This window comes from Canis lupus, chromosome 12 (assembly GCF_011100685.1).
Source record: "Canis lupus familiaris isolate Mischka breed German Shepherd chromosome 12, alternate assembly UU_Cfam_GSD_1.0, whole genome shotgun sequence".
Lineage (NCBI taxonomy): Eukaryota > Metazoa > Chordata > Mammalia > Carnivora > Canidae > Canis > Canis lupus.
The window spans coordinates 47,101,970-47,115,759 of NC_049233.1; the positions used below are offsets into that span (position 1 = coordinate 47,101,970).

At 40.7% G+C, this 13,790-nt stretch overlaps 1 protein-coding gene and 1 long non-coding RNA gene across 3 annotated transcripts in view; one reads left to right on the forward strand and one right to left on the reverse strand.

Moving 5' to 3' along the window:
* Positions 1–6,466: 6,466 nt before the first annotated feature.
* Positions 6,467–10,845, reverse strand: LOC111098349. 2 transcript variants are annotated; one of them, XR_005368001.1, is made up of 2 exons: positions 10,673–10,845; positions 6,467–6,998 (listed from the first exon to the last, which is right to left on the reverse strand). It is a non-coding gene; the product is annotated as an uncharacterized LOC111098349 (long non-coding RNA). The 2 variants fall into 2 exon arrangements; XR_005368000.1 differs by having other exon boundaries at positions 10,669–10,845.
* A 549-nt stretch (positions 10,846–11,394) lies between these two features.
* CFAP206 (cilia and flagella associated protein 206) overlaps positions 11,395–13,790 on the forward strand; it is a 62,872-nt gene continuing 60,476 nt past the window's right edge. Inside the window, exon 1 of the mRNA XM_038554679.1 lies at positions 11,395–11,702. Coding sequence (XP_038410607.1) covers positions 11,684–11,702 — 19 coding nt within the window. The 5' untranslated portion in view covers positions 11,395–11,683. The remainder of the gene's footprint in view (positions 11,703–13,790) is intronic.

A 13,790-nucleotide genomic window follows, 5' to 3' on the forward strand; every position in this document is an offset into this window, starting at 1 on the left:
AAAAATACCATGGTCAGGTTGGGCCTTATAAGGTGAGATTTGAACAAAGACTTGAAGGGGGTGAAGGAATTTGTCTGAAGAGTGTCTGAAGAAGAGTTCCAGGCCTGGGAGCTGGAGTAAAAGGCCCTAGGGTGGGAATATGTCTGCTGGTGCAGGTGCAGGCCAGCAGCTGAATGGAAGGATCTGGAAAGAGTAGCAAGAGAGAAGGTGAGGAAGACAGTGGGAGGCAGATCAGTCCAGCACCATGTAAGGAGGTTGACTTTCATTCTGAGGAACAAGGAGTCCTGTAGGGATCTGAGGCATCGAATGGCATTGTATGACTTGGAACTTAGAGTCTGGTGGTTGTGGAGAATAGGCTGTGGGAGGCAGCAGTGGAGGCAGGGAGAGCCCTGGAAAGCCAGGGCAGGCAGGGACTCTAATGGGAGATACTGGTTGCCATCACCTGAGTGACAGCAGAAGGGATGGTGGGCAGTGATCAGATTCTGGAAAAGTCTTCCTGGTAGGCAACAGGCTTTCCTGACAGACTAGATGTGGCATGTGAAAAAGAGTCAAGTAGGACTGAGTGAGCAAGCAGGAAGCTGGGGGTGCCATGGACAGAATGGGAAAGTGGCTGACGCAGCCTGTTTGGAGGAAAGATCAAGAATTCAGTTTGCACATGTTGAATTTGAAATATTTATTAGACATCCCAGTGACTGTCTAATCAATGTCATCCATAGGTGGTATTTAGAGCCATGAAAATGAGTATGTTACTATTTGTATAAACAGAAGAAAAAAAGAGTATCTATCCATTTGCTTGTACATGGATAAAATATCTCTTTTCCAGACATATGCACAAAACTGGTCATTTTGGTTGCCTATTTAGGAGAGAACTGAGTGGCTGGGGATCAAGTGTTGGATGAAGCCTTAGTTTTTATTGCGTATCAGTTTAAACCTTTAATTTTGAACTATCTGAATATATCACATTTAAAAAATAATAAAAATGACAAGCCACATTATCAGACTACTACATTTCTGTGCCTAGAAGTTTCTTTCTCATTGCTAGTTTTTTTTTTTAATGTTGAGAAAATGACAAATTAGTTTCATGGATTCCAAAGACACTTATCAAACGTCTACCATATGTAAGATATTGAAATTTTAAAAAATTTATCAAGATGTTCTTTCTTTCTTCCTTCCTTCTTTTCTTTCTTTCTGTTTTAAAAGATTTATTTATTTATTTGAGAGAGACAGAGATTGAGCACCAGCAAAAGCACATGCATGTGTGAGCAGGGCTGAGGTGGGGGTGGGGGGAGCAGAGGGAGAGAATCTTCAAGCAGTGAAGATTCTCAAGTGAATCTTTATCACTGGGTGGGGAACCTGACTTGGGGCTTGATATCATGACCCTGAGATCATGACCTGAGCTGAAACTGAATCAGATGTTTAACTGAGCCACCAGGTGCTCCTGGTCTCTTCTTTAACACAATAATGTGTTAAATTCGAATGTAAATCTGTCTTCTGAAACTGATTAATAGCAAAAGCTACACCTTATTAGGATTAATAAGCAACTAATCTTATAAAGCACAGCAGATGTGGTTTTTGAATGCGATAGAATAAGTAGGTATCATGGCTATTTTGACCCTCAGAAAGGATTCAGAATTATTTTATGATCCAAAACTAAATGAAATAGCTGAAGAGTTGATCAATATAGAAAAAAATAATGCTTGATCTGTGCTTTCAATTCTTGCTGGTTTCTGTGTGTTTGTTTTGTTTTAATATAGAAAAGTACAGAGAATCATAAGAAAAACCTATAGATAGTCCACTCCCCAGATAACAAGTGTCAACATTTGGTTATTGCCTTAATCAGCTCAAGGTGTTATAACAAATTGCCATAGATTGGGTGGCTTAAGCAACAAGCATTTATTTCTCAGAGTTCTGAAGGCTGGAAAGTCCAGGATCAAGGCACCAGCAGATCAAGTGTCTGGTGAGAGCCTGCCTCCTGGCTTGCAGATGGCTATCTTGCTCATTGTGTCCTTGCACAGCAGGGAGAAGAGGGAGAAAGCAAAGTCTGTGTCTCTTTTTATAAGGGCACCTGTTGCCTCCATCCTCATGACCTGACTACCTGCCAAAGGCCCGACCCCATAACACCACCACACTGAGGATTAGAATCTCAACATATGAATTTGGGGGAGCACATTCAGTCCAAAGCAAGGTCATGTTTACTTTATGTAGTCGAATGACACACAAAATAGCACAGATAGAATGTGCATTTTCCTTACTGTCTTTTCAATTCCATTTTCTCTCCTCCTCAGAGACAACCGCTCTCCTGAGTGCACTCCCTTCTCATCCTCATTTTACTACACTTTTGTGTTCATAAATAAGAGATAAACTTTAAATAGATGCTCTTATCTTGTATACATTACTCCAACACTTGCCTTTTTCACTTCACATTATGTTTCTGAGATCTCTTTATGTTAATACATGCCAATCATTTTATCACCTAGAGAGAAGTAAAATCATAGCAGTTGTTATTTATTTTTTCATAAGGAAATCATAAATGAATTGGAATTGGATTATTTGTTAAATACCCTAAAACATTAAGGCTGCATTCTCCAACCGTGTGCCAAGGAGCCCTGGGGCACTGCAGCAAACTCACAGAGGTGAAGCAGGGTATTTTTAAATTTCAAGGGAAACACAATGACATTTGTCAGATACCATGCAAACTGCTGCTATTGGGTTATTTAAACCTATTAGGTACTTGATTGGGCATACATCCAGAATAGTTAGGCACTTCTTTTGGGCTAGGGATGCCAATGAAAAAAAATTTTTTTAATTTTTTGTTTATTTATGATAGTCACAGAGAGAGAGAGAGAGAGAGAGAGAGAGAGAGGGGCAGAGACACAGGCAGAGGGAGAAGCAGGCTCTATGCACTGGGAGCCCGATGTGGGATTCAATCCCGGGTCTCCAGGATCGCGCCCTGGGCCAAAGGCAGGCGCCAAACCGCTGCGCCACCCAGGGATCCCTTTTTTTTTCTTTTTTTTTTTTTTTGCCAATGAAAAAATTATTGAGACACTAAATCGTCAGAAACTGAGTAAGCAAAAAAAAAAGAAAAAGAAAAAAAAACTGAGTAAGCTTAAGAATCTCTGCAAGAATAAAAAGAATAAAAAACCTGCGAACCTGTGTTCTCAGGCCCCATTACTTGGTGTATAACTATAGGAATTATAGGCAGAATGCCTCAGAGGAAATGACCAGCCTTGCAAACCTAAATCTACTTCATTGATAAAAACAGTAAGTGATGATAGGGAGCACCTAGAAGGAATAGTTTAATGTTTTAACTCTCTGACAAACTGCCTAAGATGAGATTCCCAACTGCTTCAAATATATGGTTTTCCCCCAAAATGCCCTTCAGACTATGATAAACTTAAATGTGCACTTAGCTATTTACTTGTGACAGGAGCAGGGCAAGAGTTGAGAGAGGCTTAGGGAGGGCTTATGGGTGTTTTTGAGAGTCTACAAGTGAAGAGGAGAAGGAAGACCCCCAGTGTGGTTTTAATCAATAACAAATCAACCAGCTTTTATTCACAAGCCATATTTCTAAAGATTTAACCTATGATTCATCCCCTCAGGGGGACCAGGAATTCAGCCTCAGGTCCATTTTAGGAATGCTTATATTCCCGTTCCAGCAGTCACTGGGAGTGCTATCAGGGACACTGCACTTTTCTGCAGGGGTGAAGTTGTTTGAGAAGATAGGAAAACTGACAATGCCATTCTCTTCCAGCAGGGACACATCTGCACATATTTCCTTCCATAATCCCAGGGCCAAGCCACCAAGCTTGCTTTCCTAGCCCCTATTTCACCTAAACTCAATTCAGTATTTCCTTTATTTCTATTCAAACATAAAAAGCCTTGAGGTACCTGGCTGGCTCGGTTGGTAGAGCATGCTGACTCTTGATCTCAGGGTAGTGAGTTCGAGCCCCATACTGGGCATAAAGTTTACTTTAAAAAAAAACAAATATGAAAAGCCTTATAACAGAAAAAAAGGGATGGTCTATTTATAGAAAGTCATATGGATAGGTTGTATAAACCTTTAAAAGGATATATGAAAAGGTCTGGGTGTGGGGGAGATTCCTGAACTTGAAAGGAGAAAGAAACAGTAGCTTTCAGAGGAAATGGCTTTGATTTTTTTTTATGGCTTTTGATTTTAACAAAATTAATTCCTTATGTTGCTAAGAAATCTGAGCTGAAAATATACTGTATTTTCTTCCTGACTAAGTGATATCCATCTCCCAAAGGACCATCTGTGGTCATTATGATGTCACCTTGGCAGAAACTTGAGGACATTAGTGGATCAGATATCTTGAATCCTAATAAAATACCATTAACATTTTAAAATAAATGATTATATAACCTATTCCTGCTTTATTTGTAGAGGGGGTGCTTTCAAAAATATCATCAAACATATTCTCTTTCAACTATAAGTGGATTCAAATGTAATTTTTTCCAGGATGCTAATGTCACATTTTATGACCCATTGCAGAGAAATAAATAATTTGGAGTGTTTTCTAGATTACTGGAATCTAAAAGTAAAGCTAGCCTTGAGCTCATGTAATAGTTTTGAAAAACTGAAAGCCATCCTAAAGGTCAGCATCAGATTCATATTCATGTTTGCCTAGTCCTTATGTAATTGCGGTGCTTGAATAAATGCCTATGGCAGATGTTTTTCATTTTTCTCAGAACTATGACTTTAGGTGGAAAAACACCCAGCACTAGCATATCGAATTGCATGTCAAAAATGTCAAGGTAGGGGCATCTGGGTGGCTCAATGGTTGAGCATCTGCTTTTGGCTCAGATCGTGATCCTGGGATCCTGGGATCAAGTCCAGCATCAGGCTCCCTCCCCCTAGGGAGCCTGCCTCTCCCTCTGCCTATGTCTCTGCCTCTCTCTGTGCCGCTCATGAATAAATAAATAAAATCTTAAAAAAAGAATGCTAAGGTAGGTAGGGGCATCTGGGTGGCTTAACCGCTGGTTAAGCGGTTAAGCGTCTGCCTTCAGCTCAGGTCCTGATCCCAGGGTCCTGGAATGAAGCCTGCATCTAGCTCCCTGCTCAGCAGGGAATCTGCTTCTCCCTCTCCCTCTGCCCCTCCCTCTACTCCTGCTCTCTCTCTCAAATAAATAAATAAAACCTTTTAAATGCTAAAGTAAAATCTGGTACTAAATGAAGAAAGTGATTTCACTTCAAAATGTAATGAAAACCTGTAAAAATTGAGTTTTTTCATATCTTGTATAGAAAATTTAGGCTGGAAGTGGTAAGCTTGGTCACTCATTAAGCAGTGTGGAAAATCTATTGTTTGCAGTCATTGCCCTAAATTTGCAGGGATTACAGAGATCTGTCAGATAGTAGCAGAGATGATGGGTTTCTAAACAATGACTACAATGCCAGATGTAGGGAGTGCTCCGGTGAAGGCATTGACAAAGGGCTCTAGGAGTTGAGAGAAATGTAACGCTAGCTGTGATCAGGGCCCTGAAGGCCTAGTCCAGTCTCCATTGGCAGATTTGGTGAGAAGGTAGGATACTCTAAGCAGAGCTAAACTGATGAGGAAAGGCACAGTCAGGAAAATGTAAGCTATGTGGTACATAAAGAGGGGTCATGGGTGAGTAAGGCACAGGTGGGGCTAGGGAGGGAGAGATAGGTAGGAGGCTACATGGTCAGGCTCACAGAAATCCCCAAAATGCTGACGTGTATGGAAACAAGAGATAAGGGAACAAAGCAGACCACCCTGCCCTAGATGTCAGGGTTGGGGGCAGTGGGTGTCTTTTTTTTTATGACAGTCATCTGTGACCAACAAAGAATAGCCAGACCCCAAAGAAGAAGTAAGTCATTAAAGATGTTATCACCAGCCCTTATTCAAATTAAGAAGTCACAAGAATGATAAGGCCACAAGCTCCCTGGTCAGTCCTAAATAAAAGACCTCATCGGAGGTCCTCATTGGCAACCCCTCTTACTCCTGAGAGCTTTCTCTGTATCCTGGCTTAATAAACTTCTATTGCTTTACTCTCTCTTCTTTGAGATTCATTCTTCAACTCCGTTAGACAAGAACCTCACTCTCTCTTTTCATGAGGAATGAAACGGGAAAGAGAGGTCACAGGTAATCATGGAGGCCCTCCAATCCCATGTTACAGAATAGGAATTGACTTGCTAGTTAATAACATAATCATGAACATCTTCAAAATGGATCAGAGAAAGATACCCACAGTAGAATCAGAAAGCAAAGAGCTAAATCAACCAAGTGATCTCTAAATTCATGATGAAGGAAACTCTTTTGCTCAGTCAAGAGACACTTTCCTATTTAGAAAAAAAATAGGTGAAAGCTTTTTGCTATCATTATTTGTTTTCATAATTTTTTTTGTTGTTGTTTTTATAATTTGGAACATTGTTTCTTAGTAGGGTTTTGAGAAACCCTGAAGATTAACAAAATAATGCATGTGAAAGAGCTTTGCAAACAGGAAAGTCCTATTTTCATTTATTTTTTAAATGCCAGGATAGTTACCATTCAATGTTCTATTAATTTCAGGTGTGCAATATAGCAATTCAACATTTCCATACATTACTCAGTGCTCGTCACAATAAGTGGAACAAAGTCCTACTTATCTCTTTCATATCAAATAACATGAAACAACAATTTACATGAGTAGAATAATAATATAACATTAAGAACATGGAATTGAAGTATTTTGTTGTATAAAGACTAATGATATTCTTGAGGATGAAGTAAGAGAGAGGAGAGACAGGAGGGCACACAGGGAGGGAGATAGAAGGACAGGGAAGACAGGAAGAGGAAAGGAAGGCGGATGGATAGAGGGAGACAGGGTCCGTAGAGAGAGACACGGCATGGGTAATGCTTAGGTACACAGCTGGTAGGGACTTCAGAATATCCCTCACTTGTTCACTTTCCTCTGCTGACAACTTCTTGTCTTCTATCGCTGGCACTCCCTCCAAGGTTCTGAGCTGGGTGCTTCTTGCTCGTCTCCAAATCAAGGAATAAAAAGAATTAGCGGTTAAGTCATAGTTCACCTGATGACCAGACTCCCAATAGCCTATGATCAGATAGCAATCTTAGGAATCATCTACTTTTGCAAAGGGCTCCATAGATGTATGATTTAACTACAACAACATTTCTGTTTTCAAAATGCTTTCATGTCTATTATTTTCTTTGAGCTTCCAGTTATGTAGAATGAGCATCCTTATCCTCACTGGACAGATCAGAAGAGAAGTGGTTGTAAGGCCTTCCTGAGTAAGTGATATCTGTCTCCCAAAAGACCATCTCTGGCCATTATGATGTCACACCGGTAGAAACTTGAGGATATGAGTGGATCAGATGTCTGGAGAGTGAGTAGAACTATCTCAAGTCTTGATAAAACAATCAATGATTATATAACCTATTCCTATTTTTTTCTTTGGGGGGAATACAGTTTATTATAGTGAAAAGGGTACTGGTTTAAATCAGAAGATCTGAGTTTTAATAGTATACTTATATTATTAGCTAATAAAAATAGCTACATTTAGTCAACACTTCTGTCAGACTGTATGCTAAGCCCCTTGCACATGTTATTCCCTTTCCCATCCACCATCACAGTTATTCCCTTTCCCATCCACCATCACAATTTTTGGTAAGTGATATAACTAAGGTTTAGAGAGCTTAGATAATTTAACCAAGTGTTTTAGTTCAGGCTCTATATCACTCAAACTACTTATAACCACTTTGGGTCTCTTATTTCCTTATCCGTAAAATCAGGCCACTATAAATGATTTGAAAAAGAATGAAGTTAAAAGTTTATGCCTCAAAGTAAGATAGTCTGTTACACAATGTCAGGAGTTGCTAAACCTTTTCTGTAAAGGACCAGATACAAAATATTTTTGGCCTTTCAGGCCATATCATCTCTGCTGTGGCTACTCAGCTCTGCTGCTGTAGAACAAAAGCTGCTGTGATGTTACAGTGGATGAGCACGGCTGCATTCCAATTCAACTTTCTTACTGACACTGAAATTTGAATTTCAAATAACTTTCACATGTCACAAAATACTAGTGTTCTTTGGTTTTTTCCTCTAAAGGATATAAAAATTATTCTTAGCTTGGAAGTCATTCAAAAATAGGCAGTGGGGTGCTTCAGTGGCACACCTGGGTGGCTCAGTGGTTGGGCATCTGCCTTTGGCTCAGGACATGATCCCAGAGTCCCGGGATCACTACATCGGGCTTCCTGCATGGAGCCTGCTTCTCCCTCTGCCTGTGTCTCTGCCTCTCTCTCTGTGTCTCTCATGAATAAATAAATAAAATCTTTAAAAAAAACAAACAAACAAGCAGGGGATGAATTTAGCCTATAGGCCAAATTTGCAGACCTTTTACTTTATGCAAAGATATCACAGATATCTATGTCCACAGAAGATCTTCTTAGAAAACAGGTATATCTATAAATTAGATATGATTGATAACATTGTTTCTAAATAACTAGAAAGAAATATTTTTTGAGGGATGCCTGGGTGGCTCAGTGGTTGAGCGTCTGCCTTTGGCTTGGGGTGTGATCCCGGGATCTGATATCGAGTCCCACATCAGGCTCCTCTTGGGGAGCCTGCTTCTCCCTCTGCCTGTGTCTCTGCCCTCTCTCTGTATGTCTTTCATTCTCAAGAAAAAAAACCCAAGTGTTTTTTGAGAAGAAGAAATTGTTTCATCTGTCCTCATCAATAACCACTGACTCAGCACTGCCTTATACTTGCGATGTGCGCCTTGTTAGAAGGAACTGCTGGAACTTACAAGAGTCTATATATCCTGGGACTAGATGGGGTGGATTCATTAGAAGCTAAAACCAAATTGATCCCACAAGCAAGCCCAGAAAAAACTTCTAGGTAAGGAAAGCATCATTGCTAAATTCAGAAAGAGTTGGTTTTTAAAAATGAAAGCATTAAACAGGCATTTAATAACATTAATGGATAGCTTTTTGAGCATCTACAATTATGGGTCTGAGGTTCTCCTCAAGGTAGTCAGGCTCCTGGCAATAGTGAGCAAACAGGTTTGGAGGTAGCATCAGTAGAAGTGATTGTGAATGTACTGTCCTTGATTTTATTTCCATATGTAACCTTCCTGATGATATCCCAGTCATTAATACCCCAAATTATGGTATCTAGAAACAAATGCCCATCACGGCCTCCTAATCCATGCACAGCAGACTCATGTGCACGTGCATACTGTTTTGTCAGATGTGTTCCTGGCTGCAGTGCATTCATTGTGTTGGCTTCTTTAATCTCAGAGGCATTCTGGTGTGAGAATTCTTTCTATTTTTTCGATACCCTGAAGAAAAGAGTTTGTGAAATTAAAAAAAAAAGGGCGGGGGGAATCCCTGGGTGGCGCAGCGGTTTGGCGTCTGCCTTTGGCCCAGGGCGCGATCCTGGAGACCCTGGATCGAATCCCACGTCAGGCTCCCAGTGCATGGAGCCTGCTTCTCCCTCTGCCTGTGTCTCTGCCTCTCTCTCTCTCTCTCTCTCTCTCTCTCTGTGACTATCATAAATAAATAAAAATTAAAAAAAAAAAAAGAAAAGAGTTTGTGGCCACCTACTACTGTACACGTAAATATCTTCTACAGACATTAGATTTAGGATGTCCTGTTGAGGCTTAAGAACAGGTCTCAAAAAATAAATAGATAAAAATTTAAAAATTAAAAATTAAAAAACAGGTCTCATTCCTGAGGGAGTGGCTAAATGGAAGCCATCTCCACAAAAGAGCACTGAATGGGAGTGTCTGTCATCTGTGAAAGAAATGGGTCTTCCTCCAGGAAACAGGAATCTGAATATTGTGTCACCTCACAGAAAAGTCTTACTTCTCCCAAACTCAGCCCTCTAAGGGCCTGACTTTGAAGAAGAAAGGTGCCAGGTGAGTGTTTGTGTGGGGTCAACACAGAATGGAGCCTCAGCAGAAAGGAAGGTCAAGAGACCATTTTGTCCAAGCCTTGGAGAGCAGACCACCGCTTGTAACCAGATTATGGTATCCTTTGTTACGTATGCTTTTTGTTTGTCTTATTACCTTCAAATGCTCCAGACTTGCTTTTAGGATCGCTGTGAGTTTTAAAAGGACACCTATAAAAGCCAAGTGTTAAAAGGGGAGCAGTGCCCCCCTGAGGCCAGCTCCTGCTGGCAGCAGTAACCATGAGATCCCCACAGGACTGTGCAATGCGTCTCTGGAGATCCTCCCTCCTGCACCATTCCGATGAGACTGGGAGGTGGTATAATATGGGGAAGGCCAGGGACGCCTGGGTGGCTCAGCAGCTGAGCGTTTGGCTCAGGGCCAGGGCATGATCTCAGGGTCCTGGGATCAAGTTCTGCATCAGGCTCCCTGCGGGGAGCCTGCTTCTCCCTCTGCCTATATCTCTGCCTCTCCATATATATGCCTCTTCCATATATATATATGGAAGACCATCTTCTCATTGTATATTCTTCACAATTTCCAAACTCCTTTGCAAATAAGAATTCTTCCATGGTAAGTGTGACATGATAGTGTGTAGATTAGGCATAGGCTGGAGTCTCTGTGACCTCAAGCAAGGTTACTTTACCTCTCTGTGTGCTTCAGTTTTCTCAATGATCAAATATGTATAATTGTACCTCTCTGAAAGGACGTATAAAAGGATTAAATGGGTTGATATATAAACATACCTACCACAGTGCTTGGCTTATAGTACATCCTTGGTACGTTTCCTGTTACTACTATAGTATCTTGTCAGACTAGTTTTTTATCAGCCTGATTAATGGGATAAAATGATCTTCTTTTCTGGGTCTTCTGACCTCATGTAAAATTAGTAAACTGTAATAAAACATTGGACCTCAGCCCCTAAGATTCTAGTTGCTAGGCTAGGCACTGTGAGAACTCCCAAAGAATTTTATAAGAGTTCTTGTCCTAAAAAAAAAAAAAGAAAGAAAGAAAGAGTTCTTGTCCTCTGGGTGCTTACAAACACATCTGAAAGGGTGTGTGGGTTTAATGGTGGCCACGCTGTGTAATAGCCTTGATGATGTTGGCAGGGTTTTATTTTAGCCTTCCTAGACCTCAATTTCCTCTTTTGTAAAGTGGAAATGATAATAGCAACCACCTCATAGGGTTATTATGAGATCTAATAAGTTTTAAAAAGTGCTTACAACAGTGTGGGCATATGGGAAATGCTGGCTGTGAGCATATGTTACTATGAAGCAGTGCATGGATGATGAAGTGCCCACAAGAGCGCGGCCTCAGGGACAGAGCAGAGGTCCAAGGAGAGGCCATTGTGTGCTGGAGCAATGACAGAGTCTTCACAAAGGAAATGAGACTGGAACTGAAGTTGCGGGTTGGGTAGGATCGGGACAGGCAAAGACAAGTTCAGGAAGGAATAGTGTTACCAAAAACACTAAGAAGGAAATTGGCAGGGACATGTGTTATTACAGACTGCCTTATTAATTCTAGCACAACAGAACTCTCTTTGAGAATTGCAATGTGTAATGAATGGATTTATGTGCTTAATGAATATTTTCAGACTTGCAAAAGAGATGGGGGGATTGTGAGTTACTTCTCCCTGACAGTGATCTCATGTCAGCTTCTCAAATTCTACAGTATTGTTGATCTGGAGGTAGCTCACGTAGTTATGTAGCTGGAGGGTGAAATGGAAGAATTTGCAGCTGGAGGATCCTATTCTGACAGCAGATGGCTCCCTTACATACAGGTAAGAAAATAAGCACTGTGGTCTACATAGGAATCATTTGAGTCATTCGTGTGGTTGCCACATATTATATATCATTGAGGTTGAATTTGGAAGTAATCCTTTGCATTGATTTTTTTGTATGAAAGATGATATTAATGTAGCAGGAGGAGCTTCCTTCTTAGGAGCTCTGCTTACCTCTGAGGGTAACAACCTGATTATTGTTCTTCCTGGGAATGAAAGTCACACACTTGGCAGCACATACTCCCTTTAATTCCCTCATAGAGGTTGCTATTCAGCCTTAACAGTACACTTATACATGCTGTAGACACCACAAATTTGGGCTTCCAACCATTCCAACATTGGAGTATGATTTTAGTAACAGCACTGGTCACATACCAGGAAACTTTCATTTCACCATTTCTTGATACTTAGGCTCCACAGACCTCAGCTTCATCTCACTCAGTATCAGAAGTCATAGTACTACTCTTTTTTTTCTACCCAGTGGACCTCCTGAAATCCACACTTGGTAAACTCAGCTCCATCCTGGTCAGCTTGGCACACTTTCCCATACTGTTTCTCATCAACTTTGACCTTGTTAGTGTCCTCTGCTTGGGGGTACTGCTGGAGACAGTATGCAAATGGAACAAATCTGGGTCACTACAGATTTAAAAAAACAGGATTACTGTGTTGGGAGGTTACTCAAGACTCCTCTGCTTCCAACTCCTCCTCTTATGGTTTTCTAAGATGCAGAAAGAAAGGTTCCCTGCTCCATCAATTCCATCTTTGCCTCATCTTAAATCTCCCTTCCCTGCACATACACTATTGACTATCTTATTTATGTCAAAGGCTGCACTCGAATGTTCTATATAGGATAGGCTAGGGCAACAACATCCTGAGGGAAGTATTTATTGGAGATGTATTTATTGGGGAAGTAAGATGAATCTAAAGCTCTTGTCCCCAAGCCACCCCTCGGTTCCACTACTGTGCTATGCTACTTGGCCACCCTGCTCAACATGATAATTGTAACGTTTGTTTCGATGAGAAGATGGAGAATGTGAGGGTGGAGTGTTGTGGGTGGTAAGCATGCCCTCACCACAGGCCACTCTGTTCTTACCCTCTGTCTTTTCAATCCTTCTTAGTTTTTACGGAATCATAAAACTCTGAGGATCTGATAAAACCATGACCCCTCTCTCCAGAAAAAAATGTACATGTCCATTCAACACTTTGAATATAGTATCTGGTCCACATAGCCTTAGAGGTTCCCTCTGCACCTCTGATTAAAACTCTGTCTTAGAAAAGAAGAGATATTTTTCCTTAAAAAGCAAAACCAAAACAAATAACACCTAGCCACTCTACCTGATATATCACATCCTTTCTTTATGAGATTTTTTTCCTACAATAACTATTAGCACTTCTTTTTTTCTTTAACATTTTATTTTTTTAAAAGATTTATTTATTTGAGAGAGAAAGAGAAAGAGCACTAGAACGTGCATGTGTGAGTTGGAGGATGGGTAGAGGGAAAAGGAGAGAGAATCCTCAAGCAGACCCCTTGCTGAGCACAGAGCTCAAGGTGGGGCTCAACCCCACAATCCTGAGATCATGACCTGAGGCCAAACTCAAGAGTGGGATGCTTAACCAACTAAGCCACCCAGGGGGTCCCATGTTAGCACTTCTTAAGTATTAACCTTGTTCCACAATCTCTTCCAAGGGCCTTCTATACATTAAATAATTTAATTATCACAAGAACCATACAGTGGGTAGGCACTATTGTACAGATTAGAAAAGTAATTAAGAAAAGCTTAACTTTTCCAAGATCACACAGCTGGTAAGGCTGTTTACATCCAAAGTCTTAATCACTTCACTTTATTTATATGTTTGTTTTAGGGCACAGTAGCAGGTTTAGATGAGCAAATGTCATCTGATTAGGCCCTGTATTGATTTCCTAGGGCTGCAGTAAGAAAATAACATGAACAAAGTAACTTAAAACAACAGGAATTTATTTTCTCACAGCTTTTCGAGGTCAGAAGCCTAAAATAAAGGTATCATCAGGCCACACTCCCTCCAGAAGTTTTAGGAGAAAAATTTGTTCCTTGCCTGTTCCAGCTTTTA